The sequence below is a fragment of the Gallus gallus genome, chromosome 1 (assembly GCF_016699485.2).
Source record: "Gallus gallus isolate bGalGal1 chromosome 1, bGalGal1.mat.broiler.GRCg7b, whole genome shotgun sequence".
Classification (NCBI taxonomy): domain Eukaryota; kingdom Metazoa; phylum Chordata; class Aves; order Galliformes; family Phasianidae; genus Gallus; species Gallus gallus.
The window spans coordinates 42886428-42903189 of record NC_052532.1 but is presented as its reverse complement, the minus strand read 5'-3'; the positions used below and the strand labels follow the sequence as shown (position 1 = coordinate 42903189).

Sequence of the window (16762 nt, the reverse complement as noted above, 5' to 3'; positions counted from 1 at the left end):
CTGGGGGGGGGGGGGTGGTTCTTGATTATAATGTGTTTTGTTTTGTTTTGCTTTTAAACACTACAATTTTAACCAGTTCAAGAGATATAATAGCCTTAAGTGTTAGTTAACCCTTTTTAATTGGCTTTTGAGTATTCACCAGCCTTATTTTTTACAAAAAACTGTGTACATACAATGAAATTTATTTCAGTAAGTCCCATTTATTTTTAGTCATTTGTTTTTTTTGTTGTTGCTGAAGGAAGCTAGTGAGGCTGTCCTGTTGTATATCCTGAATATTAGCTGTACCATCTTTTTCTTTTTTTCTTTTTAAATGTGTTTCTGTTTTGAAAAACTGTTACATCACTTTTATATTCTTAAGATGGCACAAAGTTCAGCTGGTGGTCGTGATACCCGTTTTTTGCGTGATGAGATCCGCCAACTGGAGAAACAGGTAGAACAAAAGGAGAGACAATTAATAGATATAGAGAAGGAACTGGAAAAAGAGAAGAAAGTGAATGAACAGGTAAGAAAGCCTTCAATTTGATTTATCTAAAGCAGTTCAGAAACAGCATTTAAAAGTTTGACATTCTGAAAAGAGCCTCTGAAATAAAAAACAGTGATGGAATAGAGTCACTATTCTGTTTCTTGTCTTTGCTTTCATATTCTGTGATTTTACCTTTATACATTTATATGCATATATATATATATCTATATACATGATAAAGGTTTTATTATCTTATTCTAGCTTGCTCTTCGAAATGAAGATGCAGAAAATGAGAACATCAAATTAAGGAGAGAGGTTAGTAAAGAATGACTGCTTATTTACTTAGTAGGTTTTACAATTTTAGTTTTCTATATAACTTTTTATATGATATGGTATTTATTTATTTTCTAGAGCATTTCCTAGTTACTGATATGAAGAAGTTAGGAGATTTTAATTAGTTTTCACAGATTTATCATAGATCTCTTCTGGAGAAATTTAGGTATTTGAGATCAGGATCCATGCTTGACTTTACAGTCCTAAGATTAATTTTATTTGGACTTTGGTTATTCAAAGTTTTAGTATTTTTCTTAAATGCTATTGACAAATGTCTTTGATGGATAGCAGTCAGGATTCAGTTTATACTTGCTGCTTCTTGCTGCTTTTCCCAATAGTTTTTTTTTTTTTTTTTAAGTCAGTAGTTTATACAAAAATAAGTTAAGAGTTACCATTCACTACTACTAAATTTCTTTGTGAATCATTCTTTTAAGATGATTTTGTGATTGTTTGTATACCTTTAAAATCTGTAATCTTGCAATAGACAGTAGCATGTAAAATTAATGTTCTGGTGGAAACTTGAAAATCATGCCTCAGGCCTTTTTATCTATGTGTGCATATGTACATATACACATGCATGGGTATATAGATAATTCTACTGTTTTGCTTTTATGTTGATTCCTACTTAGTCTTGTATAAAGCAGAGGCACTTTCTAGTATTTTTCATGCTTTGTTCTCTTGCTTTTGTTCTCTCCTTTTTAATCAGAAGAAAAAACAAATAAAGAGAAAGGTGAGACGTTTTAAGTTTTTAAAAGCAGACTGTAGGAGTTTAGATGGCTTTGACTGCCTTAGGTCTTTGTGTTAGCTTGCTAGAAAAACAACTTTGTTTTCAGCCCTTCAAAATAGATTCATTTTTGGATTGCTTTCTCTGCAGAATGAACAATTGCGTCAGGATGTAGTTGACTATCAGAGGCAAATAGATTCTCATAAAGAAGCAGTTCTGTCACGAAGAGGAGATGATTCTGATTACAGATCTCAGTTGTCCAAAAAGAACTTTGAGCTTGTCCAGTATTTGGATGAAATTCAGGTAAAATGGGTGCTTTTGAGTATTTATTAGGCTGTTACTGATGGTAATATTTTTCACAAAAGCTATGCCAAATAACAGGCCAAATCATGCGGATTAAGGGGATTTTTAATGCAGTTGGGTTCTGTGATGTATATGTTTTCTATCTGAATGTTTGAAGAAACGAAGTTTAATAAAGTTACTGATACTGGGAGATGTTTAGCACTTAGCCCATAGAATTTGTTGAATTTGAGGATCCAGAGGCGAAATACCCTATTCTGGACTAATTTATACTTTGAAGTACTACATTTAAGGTAGCTTTCAATTTCTGGTTATTCAGGTATTAAGACGCACACTTTTTAAAAGCAGCGGATTCTTAAATTTTGCAGAATTTGACTGAAACTAATGAGAAGTTAGACATTCAAAACCAAGAAATGAGAAAGAATCTTGAGGAATCGGTGCAAGAAATGGAGAAGATGACTGATGAATATAATAAAATGAAACTAATTGTGCAACAATCTGATATTGTTATGGATCAGTTAAGAAAGGAGAATGAACAGTACAAATTTCAAGTAAGAACTAACGTTTATGTTATTGAGTGTAATTTGTTTTATATTGAATTGTCATATTTTAGCTTAATTTAAAAAATATTCAACATATCCAGTTAAAAACACATTGTCTGCTGAAATAACACTTTCTGGAAATAATATGATCTTTAAACTTGATGCAAATATTTAAACTTGATTGCAGGTCGCAAAATACTTTCATATACTTTTAGTCAAATTGCGTTCTTAGAGCCAGAATTTTACCTTACTTCTTTAATGATCTTCCACTAAGTTGCATGTGTTTGATGTAGTGTGTTTGTACATAAGTGTTTTTTAAGTAAAGCATTTTTTATTTTTTTTTTTTGATGCTAAATTGATCCAAATTACATTTCTAGGTTCAGGAGCTTTCAGACCAGCTGAAAGCAAAGAATGAGGAAGATGATCCACTCATGGCAGCTATAAATGCAAAAGTTGAAGAATGGAAGGTACTTCTAATACCTTTTTTTATTATTTTAAGGATTACTTCAAGCATTCTGATGGTATTTTCTACCTTTTTAGAAAATCTTGGCTTCAAAAGACGACGAACTCATAGAATATCAGCAAATGTTGTTTAACATCAAAGAGGAGATGAAAATGGCACGACTTGATGTAAATAGAAACAGTATACTTGCCCTTCAGCAGGTACAGTCTATGTGATAAATTGCATGCTGTCTTGCTCCAGTTCTAGGAGGGAGTAATATATGTGTAACCAATGGCAAGATTATGGCACAACAGGTCAAATGTCAGCCCTACCAGTTTATTGCAAATTCTAGTTGCTTAGGGAGTTGGAGAAGGTATGATAGGCGATAGAAAAGAGATAGGAAATAAAAGCAGGGAGTCTTTGTAGAAAGCAAGAGAGAGGGAGAGTCACCACCAGGATTCCCAAGTTGCTTGTGGTTCAGACGTTGATCTTCAGTAGTGATGGGTCGTCAGAGGTTGTGTTATTCAGTTGAGGACTGCTAACAATGACAGTACAAACTTACTTGTAAGTCCAAAGTGTTTGAGTCAGCTCTTTTTGGAGTGACAGCTTCTGGCTTTGGGATCTCAGCAGGAGCATTTTTGTTCCTGTCTCCCAGACCTTGCAAACTTAAATCAGCAGATAAGAGGGAGCAGGAAGGCGCCCACCTGTATCCTGTTATCATGGGATACAATGGTATAATTCCCAAATATCCTGTACCAAGCTGGAGTTATTTGCTCACAAGCCAGATCTGTCTCCAGTAAACTCTCCTGGTCTTTCAAGTGTAAAATTGTCCACAAAGAGATGATGTTGATTGCCACACAGCAACACCCACCACTCACCTCCTAGATAAGTCAGTCTTATCACAAAAAAAAAAAAAGCCTCAGAAAGCGAGCTTTGAGACAAGAAAAAAGAAGGGTTCAGACATGTGCATAGAAATTACCACTTGATAGGTAAACTACTGACCAAATACTTTAGTCTTTCATAGTTTGCAAGTACCGGAATATTATGCTACTCATGTTTGAGAATTATGAGGCAGATTGATTTATTCCACCACAAAATTAGCTTAATCTGCACAAAGGAAATTTCTTTTTCTGTATGTGATGAGCTTTTGATAGTCAGTTCTATTACTTTTTTATATATCTTTTCTAACTATTTGCAGAAAAATTGCTTTAACATCTGAGCATCAGAATTTAACATTGATAAATTATAGTTTAGTTTATCTTGTAAACCTGTCAAGGAAGAAACCTTCCCTAGGGATTTTATCTTCTGTGTTCCTTTGTTTTCTCTAGAGCCGTACTGTTGAAGTCTGTGGTTCAAAAGGTGAAAGCTAGCTGAATTTAAATATCTCATTCATTAATCTTAAATTAGATAATTAATTATGATTTTGAATTTCTCCGTTTTCTTGACAAACTTAATTTAAAACATTCAAAATAATCTCACATTCCATCAGGAATCCTGGAATGTACATTACTGGCATTTGTAGACTGAATAGTATGATGAGGTATAATTTTGCAGTCTTGCAGGACTGGATAACTTCTCAGTAGAAAACACAAAAACAACTTAAGTACAATTTAGCTTCCGATGATCAGAAGGTGAAAGTAGCTGAAGAAATCTTTGGTAAGCAGTCATACAGTCTGTTTTTAACTGACTAGATGACTGTAGAATTTGATTTTGGACAACAGTCTCTAGCGTGCTATTTTGAACAGTTTGTGGAAATAAACATATTTTAAAGAGAGCATTTAAGAACTAAAGTTAATACATTGTGTTGGAACTAAAAATGGGCCAAGCTTGTTGCAGTTCAGTGTGTATGCACATTTATTTAGTTTCTTACAACTTTGCTAAGCATGTGATTATATTTTTCCTCTAAGAAACCTCTAAGAAACCCTGAAATTTTGTTTTTCATAAGTTTGATATTAAGTAAGGTAAGCAACTCTTGAAATTTTTATATTATATAGTTATTTTCTGTAATTTTTTTCCAAGTTTTTTTTTTTAATTAATCGCACCAGAAATAAAACTGAGCTTTCTGTGATATTTCTGAAGTTCGTGTAAAAGCATAGAAATAATATGTTAATGGACACTTTCACATTCTGTGTCTACCTACGTATATGTATGCATGTAAGGCAAGATTTGATTTGAATTATTAAAAGTTGAATGATTGGTTGGAAGTTAGTCTGCAAATTAGGCATTATGTATGATGGATTATTAGTCTTCCCAATCTTGATTATATAACTCTCAGTTCCTACCACCTGTTAATGAGGAGATAGTAAAAAAATCTGTTTGGTCTAGGACTTGTTGTCATGCACTGTCTTTGCTCTTACAGAACCATTCCATGTAAAATTGATAAAATAATGCTTCAGTGTGTTTATGTTATTTGAATGCTTTATTTTTACTCTTTCTTTTGTTCTCCTTGCTTTGCCTTTAAATATGCTACTTCTAGCTAATATCTGAACTCTATGCTGTAAGTATAGTATATTTGCTTGCCGTGTAATTTTATTGTTTTTGTCATAGTTGCTTTTGACTTATCATGTACTTTTGAAGAAATGTGTTGTTCTGTACAAGTAGTTTCTGTGTCAGTAAAGGGGAATTTCTTTAATAGAGCTTCTCTTTTTCTGTTTTTTTTTTTTTTTGAGTGTAGAAGAGTGAGATGGCCAGTAAAGAAGAATGTCTTCAATTTTTTTTCTTTTCTTTTTGTAGGGCGTGCAAGAGCGAGATGCGCAGATAAGACTGCTTACTGAGCAAGTTGAACAGTATACCAAAGAAATGGAACAAAATGCATTTCTTATTGAGGAATTAAAAAATGATCTCCAAAAAGATAAAGGTAAGCTGAGCATGTTTTTTTAAGGAGTATTAAAAGGAAATTAAGGAGGAGTAAATGTCATAGAATCATTTCAGTTGGAAGGGACCTTCAGGTGTCGTCTTTACAACTCTGATGCAATGAAAAAGGACAGCTACAGATAGGTCACTTACTCCATGAGAAAGCTTTGAAAGTCTCTGCGCTCATTCTTCTTTCCTTATGGACTCTAACACTGAAGATTTTAACATGTTCACTTTGCCAGTCTGGTTTTGGTAATCAAAGCACCACAGAAGAAACATACCTACACATTAGCTTAAAATCATATAATTTTAGAATTTATTGAGTTGGAAGGGTCTTTTAAAGGTATCTGGTCCAATTCCACTGCAGTGAGCAGGGACTGCTACAGCTAGATCAGATTGCTCAGAGCCTCATCCATCCCGCCCTTGAATGTCTTCAGGGACGGGGCGTCCACCATCAATTTGGGCAATTCATTTCAGTACCTTACTACCCTTACCGTGAAAAATCCTTTTCCTCATATCCAGTCTGAATCTCCCCTTTTTCAGTTTGAAACCATTTCCCCCTATCTATCACAACAGGCTCTTGTCTGTTTTCTTCTTTCTTACAGTCTCCCTGTAGGTAATGAAAGGCCGCTGTCAGGTGTCTTTGGAGCCTTCTCTTCTCCAGGCTGAACAGCCCCAACTCTCTCAGACTGTCTTCATAGGGGAGGTGTATTCTTCAGAAATACAAAAAAAATATTTGTAATATTTAAGTAATATTTATCTCTTGATTTTTTTTGTTCGCTTCCATTTATCCTATATGCAAGGATGGTTTAAAATTGTTCACAGTACTTCAGTGGGCTTTAGAGGTAACATAAAAAAATAATTAATATTTATTTTATTTAGCTTTATTTATTTATAAAACTAAACCTAGTCTTTATAGGCTAGGGTATAATATACAAGAACTCACCTCTGTAAAGACCTGCAAATGATTAATTACATACAATTCAAAATAAATTCTGATGTCTCTTACATGCATACTTCTTATGAGGGTTGTTTGAAGGAACAATTGGAAAAAAAAATGCTCTAATATGTAGCCCTTTGTACTTACTTGCTTAAAAGAGCAAGTAATTAAGATTTCCTTTATAACATTATCTGAAGTGTTTCTCGAGTCTGTAGAATTTCTAACTGAATTGTCACCAGATAATTGTTTTCCTTTCCAGGTCTCTCATCTCTTGCTCATCAGAATCGTCTAGGAGAAATGCAAGAAAAATTAAAACTGCTAGAAGAGAGAGCTAAGGAGGCTGAGAAATCAGCAGAACTAGCTGAAGCAGATGCTAGAGAAAAGGACAAAGAACTTGTTGAGGCTCTGAAACGAATGAAAAACTACGAACTGGTAAACAGTTTGTTCAAGTGGCCAGAATATTTTGTCATAGTTTTAGCAAATCATTTTCTTTTTGCATTTTATTGATTGTGTTCTAAATTAGAAATTAAGTGAATATCTTCCAATGCTGTTTTTTTTTCCTTTTATAATAACTTTACTGGTCACTGATTGCATGCAGTTTGTTAACTGTACATAAAGACTTTTTCAAGTCGACAATATTAGCATATGAACATAGGCTGAATGTGAGTGAAACCCATTGAACATTAATTGAAGAGTCATAGAATGATGGCATCATTTGACCTTTGTCCTCTCATACCATCACTCCATCATAGAAGGCCACCAGATTGTTCAGGCACGATCTGCCCTTGGTGAAGCTGCACTGGCTGTTTTTGATCACAGTCAAGATAGAATCTTCAAAGAATCCTATAATAAGTGGGCTCAGTTTCAAAACGTGCAGAGGCTACTCTGTAATTAGAGGACAGATTTGTAGGATTTACTTTCATGTGGCAGCATATTGTAGTAAGTACGGTGTAGAAGAGTTATAATAACTGAAGGATGTTTTCTTGTTAAGCATTTAGTATTTGATGTACTTTTTATGTACATATATGTAATATGTGTACATATTGTAATATGTACACATGTACATATATGTAATATGATTCCTCAAAACTTACTTTGACAATTATATAGCATGCAAAAAGTGACACTCTTTTGGTAAAATTTAGATACCTGAGGAATTAATTTCAAAGATATTTTGGAATTAATCAGTATTGAAAGTCTTGCCATCCTTTAATGTAGTGATGAAGAATCAAAGATACTATGGCATGTTTTCCTGAAAATGTTTGCGTGAAAGAAATAGGCATTACAGTTAGAAATCTGCCGTATGCTATGGTCAGCTTTTACTTTAGTGGACACTGAGTCAGCCCATCAAGAGGATGAACTCACTTGATCCTTGTAGTCTTCTGGAAGGATTTTTTCACTTGGCTATTGTCTTTATTGCGCTTATCACAGGTTTCCTATGATGGTCAGGGTAAGTTCTGAATCATAGCAGATTCTTCTTGTTTTGTTTTCAAATAGTGTCATCAACTTTGTAACAATGAAACACAGATTTGTAATTTTTTCTCTGTGCTCTGTGGGAGGCTTTGTTTATAATTCCCATTTGGATTTTTACAGGGAGTATATGGTTTGGAAGAGGCTGTTGCTGAAATAAAGGATTTAAAAAAGCAAATCAAAATACGAGATCACGAGATTGAAATGTTAATTAAGGAAATCAATAAACTTGAACTTAAAATAAATGATTTTCTTGATGAAAATGAAGAGCTTAGAGAACGCTTAGGTATGTTATATTCATTACATTTTCAATTACTAATTGTGTAAGAATGTCATGGACTTTCTTAACTATACAAAGTAATTACTTGGAAATACTTCCGTATATTTTGCTAATAGTTGCAAGTAGTTTTAGTTAGGACAAAATGAGTGAATGTACATTTCTAAATTTAGCTTACAGGCTGCTTTGGCTGAAGAAAGCAAGAGCATAGATTTTGCATTGCCTTTTAGTTTTTGATTCCTTCTTGATTGTAGATGATATATTGGCTTCATAATTTAGTATTTAGAAACCAAAAGGTATCGAAATTGTAATTCTAGATTGAAAAACAGGAAAAAAGTGGACAGGCTTATTTTTATATGGGGGTATCAAAACATAAGTGCAGTAAATTTTAGGTGGTATTTTATTACACTTTTTTGAGTGACTGAAGCAAAATTGTGATTTCTTCTGTTATTTTTATACAGAGCATAATGTGTGAAAATATGTATATATTTAATCATCAATTTACTAGTTTTTTTATTCTCCCTGACTGATTAAGTTATTATTTAAATGGGCTATCTACTAATGACCATTAACAGTAATATTCCTTCTTAATGAATGATTACACATTATATGTGTATACCATGTTTCAGGTCTTGAGCCAAAGGCAATGATTGATTTAAATGAATTCAGAAACAGCAAAACACTGAAACAGCAGCAATATAGATCTGAAAACCAGATTCTGTTGAAAGAGGTAAGTGATAAATCATATTTTTATGTAACTACTACATTATATTACCGTGAACAGAATGAAGTACTGTTTTATTAATAATATGCAGATTGAAAGACTAGAAGAGGAAAGAGTTGAACTGAAAAAACAGGTTCGTAAATTGGCTCAGGAGAAAGGAAGAAGAGTTGCCACAAGAGGTAGGATATTTTTTATTACAAACTGTCTTGCTGGAGCATTGTCTATAGTTAATAATGCAGCTCTGTTCAATTTATGATGTTGATTAAATTAGAAGGTAAAATACTTTTCTCTGAATCTATAAGATGTGGTGAGTGGTTTTATGTTTCTGTAGTCTTACAGCCCAATAGATTTTCGACTTGATGACTTAGTAGTGCATCACTGTCACTGGTCTGCACTTCTTATACATAAGATTGTCTCACCATGATTTCCAGTACATCTTGATAACAAATCCATTTCAGATATCTTAAAAATTTCTACTCTGTTCTACCTACGCAAACATGATCTGTTTGAATGGAAAGGTTTACATCTCCTTTCTCTGCAGGTAGAAAAATAGAAATCGGATCTACTGACTGGAATATATTTACTTGTTTGAAGACCAAAATAATAATAATAATAATAATAATAATAATAATAGTCATTTATTTCTTGTACATTTATTTGCAATTAGCACTGGAGGCTGGTGATGTGCAGATAACAGACTACTTCACTGAAGAGAAGCAGATGAATAAGAGAGAGTTTGATTTCTTGAACACACAGAATATTGCTGAAGTAAAGGCAAAGGTAGGTTTATAAAGCAAGTTCATAAGCATTTACTATGCATCTGTTTCAAATAACAGTGATGTTAGTAAATAATCAAAAGTATAGAAACAAGTGTGTGCAACTTCTAATTCAGACCTAACTAAAAAGGAGGATTTTTGTTAAGGGCCATTTCTTGGCCCATTCTTTAAGAATGAGCAGCTATACAGAAATTTGTTGATTAGGAGTATGCTAAGTAGTTATGCAGAATTACAGCTTGAATAATGCAGAAGCCAAACAGAGCGGTTAGTAGATTGTGGGTTTTTTTTAAGTTAAAAAACAAAAAAGAGAAAGGATATTTATATAAAGTTTATTTATAGTTTAAGTAGCTTTTCTTGATGGTTTTGTTGCTGCCAGACTATTTCTTTAATAATTGCCCATGATGTAACACCTCATGTTGGTTCATATGCCATATAATTTCACTGTTGAATGTAGTGGATTAGAATGTTTTCAGATGTTTCATTCTCATTTAACATTTCATACCTGAAGAGTCTTAATTAGGATTTTACTACTAATATTCCTAATTTACAATTTCTGATTTTTTTTTGTTTCTTTAGAATGAGTATCTTGCAAACGAGTTGAGTGAGAGAGAGAGAGATTTGGAAAAGAACAGGACTATAATAGCCAAATTTCAATCTAAATGTAAGTTGGAACAACATATTTTAAAAACTACAGTGTTATCAGATACCTGCAGATTGCTTGTTTATTTGTTCTATTTTTTATGACTGTGACGATAAATATTTACCTTTGCAGTTTCTTTTAAATGCAGTTTAGTTTGGTATCTTTCACAATGATTGAATTTGCAATGTACACAGAATTTTTTTTTTTTTTGCTATTATTTTGATGCAGTTGTATGGAAATTAAGTTTCTGAATTGATCCAGATGTTAGCACAATGATTGCAAACATAAATAGCATTTGCCAAATTAGAATTTCTTGGAATTGTCCTTAATGCCTTTTTAAAACAACAAAAAAAAGTTTTTATATTTATATGTATATGTGTTGTCTGTTAATGCATGTATATTTCTAATTTTAAGATTAAATCAGTGGTAGTGCAAGAAACATAGTTTATTCATACTAAATACATTGAACTAGATTCTCTCCTTTTTAAGAACGGGACCTAAGAAAATCTTTAAGTCTGTGGGAGATCTTATATATAATGAATGTGTGTTTTCCTTCTTAATTATGTTTTGCTTCTCCAAGAAATCTTTGGGAAATTAAATCCAATTTCTACTTGTGTATATATGTGTGCTATCTGAGGTGCATTGCATGCAGGCTCTGAAATAGAAATAATGCTAATTTATCTGTACAAGGATCTTAACGTTTCTTGGAGAGTGTGAAGTCTAAAAATCCTTTTTTCGCTTTCAGAATAGACTTGGTGACACTTCTCAAATTGCTTTACATTTTGCAGTTCACTTCTCAATCTTGAGGACAGCCAGGAATGTTTTCAAGATGCAGAGAATCTCCTCAAGATTTTGTTGTGTCTGTTCGTGTATCTATCTGTCTTTCTGTATATCTATGTATTTATTTAATGTTTCTAAACTTCTTCCATGCTAGAAACTGGAATTTCACTTGAGAGACAAATGGTAGTAGGAAAACTGTGTGATTTGAGAGTCCTTATTACACCCAAAGAATTTAAATGCTCTGTTTTACCAGTCTGTACCGGGAATTCAAGTGATCCCTCTAGTCGTCATCGTTACACACAAATATTTCCAACATAGCCATGTTTCTGGATCTGTGAGAATTGATCAGACAGGCTACTAAAAAACTTTTAAAAGTTTTGGGAAACATGGAATGCTGACAAGTTCAGTAAAGTCAGATGTCTTCCCATGAAGGATTTCTCTATTGTTTTATTGATATTTCTCCAGCAAAAATCTTCCGAGTTGGTTTTGTCTGTATGTAACATAAATGTTATATATAAAATCAAGAGATATTATGATGAAACGTTCTAGTAAATAAATCATGTTATAGTGCTTTTGGATACATTAACAGTATTTATTGCAGTAAAAGAATTATCAGAAGAGAATAAACAACTTGAACAAGGAATGAAAGAAATATTGCAAGCTGTGAAGGAAATGCAGAAGGATCCTACTGTGAAGGGGGGAGAAACAGCCTTAATAATCCCTAGTTTGGATCGTTTAGTTAATGTAAGCTTACTCTCTTACTATTTGTCCTTATACAATTTGTAGGTTATTTATTTATTTATTTATTTATTTTGTCTTTGAGTTTTGTATAGTTAAATAGTAGCTGGTATATACTTCCTTACAAGTAAAAGTGGGATTACATAATGTGATTCCTCTGTAAAAATAAATAAAAAACCAAAGAACAAGAAGAGTTGAAAAAAAAAAAATTGATGAGATAGCATGAAACTGACTTGGGTTAAGTTTACTGTCCTAGACATAAAGCTTAAGATAAAAGTTAATTTGCATGCATTACATCTATGCAGGATCTACAGGAAATGTCAAAGAAACAGAATTTAAACATTGTACTGAAAACTTAGTGTTTTTATAGGAAAATATGATCATTTATATGACAGTATATTGTACATATATCATCAGCAAAAAGATGAGCAGATTTTAAAAAGTTAAAATGTCTTTTTTTCTAATCTTTTCTCTGCTTTTTCTCCATTGTGTGAATTAAATGTTTACTATGCTAGGCAATTGAGTCAAAGAACACAGATGGAATCTTTGATGCTAGTGTGCACTTGAAAGCTCAGGTTGATCAGCTTACAGGACGAAATGAAGAATTAAGGCAGGAACTGAAACAGACTCAGAAGGAGTCAACAAATTACTCTAATCAGCTGGCAAAAGCAAATGAAAAGGTATACAATTTATATTAAATAATTTATTTTGTACTTGAAAAATGACTATTGTGATAATTTAGAACAAAACCACACAATATATAAGTTGCTGAAATTAGTTAATGTAAGTAATGTAAGTAAATAAATCTTTATTTATTGAATTTACGAATACAAAACATTTTAAGTTCAAATGTTACTGTTCTTAATGTTATTTTGGCCTTGAAATACCCTATGATGTTGAAACACAAATTGTGGCTGACTATCTTTTGGAAAGAGCAGTATCAAAAAATGCTTACAGATTGCTTTCTTCAAAAAGCCAAAACTGATTAAGTGTTCTAAAAATGGTGGATAATACTCTAAAATGATTCTTCTGTATTATTTTTTTTGTACACTAGATTCTTCTGAATTCCGGGCCAGGAATGAGGAAAGGAATTATATCTTAGAAGAAGACAAATTTAAGTTTGCCCTTAAGGATAGCTTTAGTAATACAACAAGATTTCTCTGCAACTAATATTCTAGAATAATTTTTTGTGTACTGTTATACTAGAGAACTGGAGAGCCTTTAAGAAGTGAAAGAGCAAAGATTTGTTTAGAATAAACCACCAGATAGCCACTGCAATAATTCTATCCTAAATTTTATATTTTAAAATGTTAAAGCATGCCCTGATTTTTGGAGTCATAGATCCATTTAGGTCAAGATACTATGCAATTAATAATTTATGGAATCACTTTATTTTTAAATGTTTGCTTTCTATGAATGATTTAGAATGTAAGTGGAACTGAATTAGATAGTTAATAACAACTGACTTAAAAAAATCAGCAAGTCAATATGTTCTCCATCAATTGGATATTTTTTAATTGAATAAAAAGCTATTTTGTTGTTTTCTTTCTTTTCTTTAGATTGCACAACTGAATAATGAAATTTGCATATTACGTCAATCAGAATGTGCCAATATTATCTTCAAAACGGTGAATCTTCCAGAAGGCATGATTCCTTCAAGTGCTAATATGATTAATTCTTTGAATGAATATTTAGTATGTCTTATCCAGGTAACGCATTTACCCCTTGGTATTGAGAATATTTCTAACATATAGCTCATTCCTCCAAAATCTGCTACCATGTAATGCATAGACATAGGAGAGCTCTTTAGAATTGTTTTGAAGTTTGACATCTAGAAATTCTCTGGACTATTCTGTTTTTTGTTGTTGTTGTATATGTTTTACTGTGCTGTATATGTTTTACTGTCAACCCAAAAGGTTGTAATTATGTATTTGACAACAGTTTGGATTTCTTGTGTTTAAAATCTGAATTTTGATCTAAAAATCTACTTTACAGTTCAGCAGTTTTATTCTTTCTGTGAGAAATTCTCTCATTGCTGTCTGGATTTCACAGCTGGATCTGAATGTGGAAACCCTATGATTCTTTGAAGAACAGAGTAGAAATAACTTGTCTTTTTATTATTCTTATTATTTTCTCTTTGATAACTTTTTTATTAGAGAATATTGTAATGGTGTAAGATAAAATAAACATTTATTTAGGAATGTGACAAGAGCATGGCTCTCCATGTAGATTTTGAATTGGTATTCTTTGTGAACTAAATACATGGACTAACAACATCAACAGAATGGTTTTGCACCTGGTAGTACATATGCCAATATTTACTGGACTTCCTTTTTCACCTGTGCTTCTACAGAAAGAAATTTCATATCTGCAATTTGCAGAATTCATGACAGAAGTATCTATCATAAAAAGTAAAAGGAAAAACTGTAATTCTGACTAATGCTTTTATGTTTAAAGCCTGTAATAATGACTTCAATTTTTTTGTTTGGAAAATAATTATTAGGAACTGGAAAATAAAGAACAATTACTTAAACGATTAGAAGATGCAGTAGAGGACTACAAACGAAAATTTGCAGTAATTCGTCATCAACAAGGCTTGCTTTATAAAGAATATCAAAGGTATTGTTCTTCTCTCAGTTCTTCAGTTCAAATATCTACGTTTAATAGTTTTGAATCAAGATTTACAGCTACACTGGAGTTCTTTGGTTACTATCAGAAACGCTGCTGATCTTGGAGCTGGACGTCCTGTATATTGTTTAGTCCTGAAAAAACTCAGAAAACACTTACATAAAACTTCTACGACATCTTTTTCTGCATAATTTAAAATGAGAATTGCATTGCACTTTTTGCATCTGATTTCTGATATTTATTAGAATCTCTTGTTACTGGCTTTCACATTGTATACAGTCCTAGCAGTTTCTCTGAGGGAGAAAAAAAAACACAGAAAATGGTTGTATCAGTCTTCTTCAGTTCCTTCATATGTTTAATTGAATCTAATTTCTATAAAGTTCTTCATACAGTCTAAATAAAGGACATTAATTTGCTAAAAGCATGGGGGTCAATCTGCTGATTTGGTATGCTAACAGACTACTAGTTGTATCTGTTGTATCCTTTCTGTTTTGGGATTGGAATGAGCAGTGACTGGATGACTTCTGGAAAAATAGTGTTTCATTTTGTAGGAGCTTCTGTTTGTTCATTGAGACAGTTAAGATTTCCCAGATAATGTTACCATTGAGGCATTAAGGGGTATAATGTAACTTGGACAGCAGGTTAACCATGAGCCAGCAGTGTGCCCTGGGGGTGTATTAAAAAGCAGGTCAAGGGAGGTGAGCCTTCCCCTCTGCTCTGCCCTGCTGAGGCCTCACCTGGAGTATTGTGTCCAGTTCTGGGCTTTAAGGAGTCTAAGTTTAATTTTGCCTATTTCCCAAGGGAAATCATTAATCTAGCTGCAACCCAAAAAGAGGAGATAAGTTGTCATTTATAATAATTTATAATACCTTTAAAAAATTACATTATTGCTTTAAAAAAATAATAATCTTGGTTTTCAGTATTTCAGAATTGCTGGCTTAGTTACAGTTTTGAAAATCACCAAGTGCTTCATGATTCTGAAAAAACGTATTTAATTACTGTTTTAGAGAAAAGGAAAACTGGCAGAAAGAATTTGAAGAAATGAAAGAGGAAAAGAAGAAGCTGGAGGAGCAAAAAGAACAAGATGCTACAAAAATAAAAGAATACTCTGTAAGTATTTTTGTTGCTTACACTTTAAAAACATTAATAAGTAGAAGCTAATGAAGACTGATTATAAAACAGTACTATAATTTATTAGAATAGGAAAATGTTGTACAGGGAAAATCTGTTCAATTCAAATCTATTCCGAAGGGAAATGATTTATTTATTATTGAAATGTAATTAACTGTCAGGAACTGTACACTCAATATCAAGAATACAAAAAGTAAACCATACTATCATTGTGTCACGGAGTTACCTAGATAGATCTGTGCCCATGACAGGGGGGCAGTAGGCTCGCGGGCCCCCTCCCCCCCGGCTTCCCGAGAGAAGAACGGAGCAGCGGCAATGATCTAAGAAGGAGAACTTCTTTTACTAACTACGATGTTGGAATGCAAGATTACACGATATAATACAATCTAACTGGGAGTAATGAAATGAGAGAGAGCAAAAGAGCGATAGAGAGAGAGAGAGAGAGAGAGAGAGAGAGAGAGAGAGAGAGAGAGTGAGAGAGTTTCCGAAACTGAAAACCTTACTTGATGAAGGCGCACGGCTTGGAAAGCACACCCACTCCTCTCCCGGCAGCAAGCGAAAGTGAAGAAAGACTGTGCGCAACCAGATTACGTATCTTCCGTGATGTATCTTCCTTCTCTGACCGGGAGGTCCTCTGGGATACGTAGTTCTTCGCTTCTGTCCATGATGTTATGATGTGGAATACCAATAGCAAAGTTACAAAACCATGACACATTGTTAAGACACCTATAGCATTTTACTGTAGGCCTAAGAAGCAGAAGGTGTGCTAGTTGTTAAGGAAGTAGATTTTTTAATTGCTTCAGGCTTCCAGGAGTCTGATAGCCACAAGAGTATTCTTCTTCATTAGGGTCAGAGAAGTCTGGGATTTTTACAGCTCCAGTTCCTTTTCTCTGTCTTCTTGACTGATGCGTATGACAGAAAAGCTAAAGCTCATGTCTTCTGTGACCTGAGTCACTACAGTTTCTTTCCACAACACTTCCAGAATTTATGTGTGTGTACAA

The 16762-nt window shown here is 33.0% G+C and overlaps 1 protein-coding gene across 6 annotated transcripts in view; it reads left to right on the top strand.

Annotated features, from left to right (window-relative positions):
- The window catches only part of CEP290 (centrosomal protein 290), a 50657-nt gene that overhangs the window by 3756 nt on the left and 30139 nt on the right, over positions 1–16762 (top strand). For 5 of the 6 annotated variants that reach the window (XM_040671177.2, XM_040671180.2, XM_004937603.5 and 2 more), the window contains 18 exons: positions 359–502; positions 725–778; positions 1671–1823; positions 2189–2371; positions 2740–2829; positions 2903–3025; positions 5538–5661; positions 6857–7029; positions 8191–8353; positions 8974–9074; positions 9160–9247; positions 9736–9848; positions 10421–10505; positions 11866–12008; positions 12518–12682; positions 13562–13711; positions 14506–14621; positions 15638–15740. In XM_040671177.2, coding sequence (XP_040527111.1) covers positions 359–502; positions 725–778; positions 1671–1823; positions 2189–2371; positions 2740–2829; positions 2903–3025; positions 5538–5661; positions 6857–7029; positions 8191–8353; positions 8974–9074; positions 9160–9247; positions 9736–9848; positions 10421–10505; positions 11866–12008; positions 12518–12682; positions 13562–13711; positions 14506–14621; positions 15638–15740 — 2271 coding nt within the window. Of the gene's footprint in view, positions 1–358; positions 503–724; positions 779–1670; positions 1824–2188; positions 2372–2739; positions 2830–2902; positions 3026–5537; positions 5662–6856; positions 7030–8190; positions 8354–8973; positions 9075–9159; positions 9248–9735; positions 9849–10420; positions 10506–11865; positions 12009–12517; positions 12683–13561; positions 13712–14505; positions 14622–15637; positions 15741–16762 lie in introns of those variants that run through there. The other variant, XM_040671227.2, reaches the window with a different exon arrangement.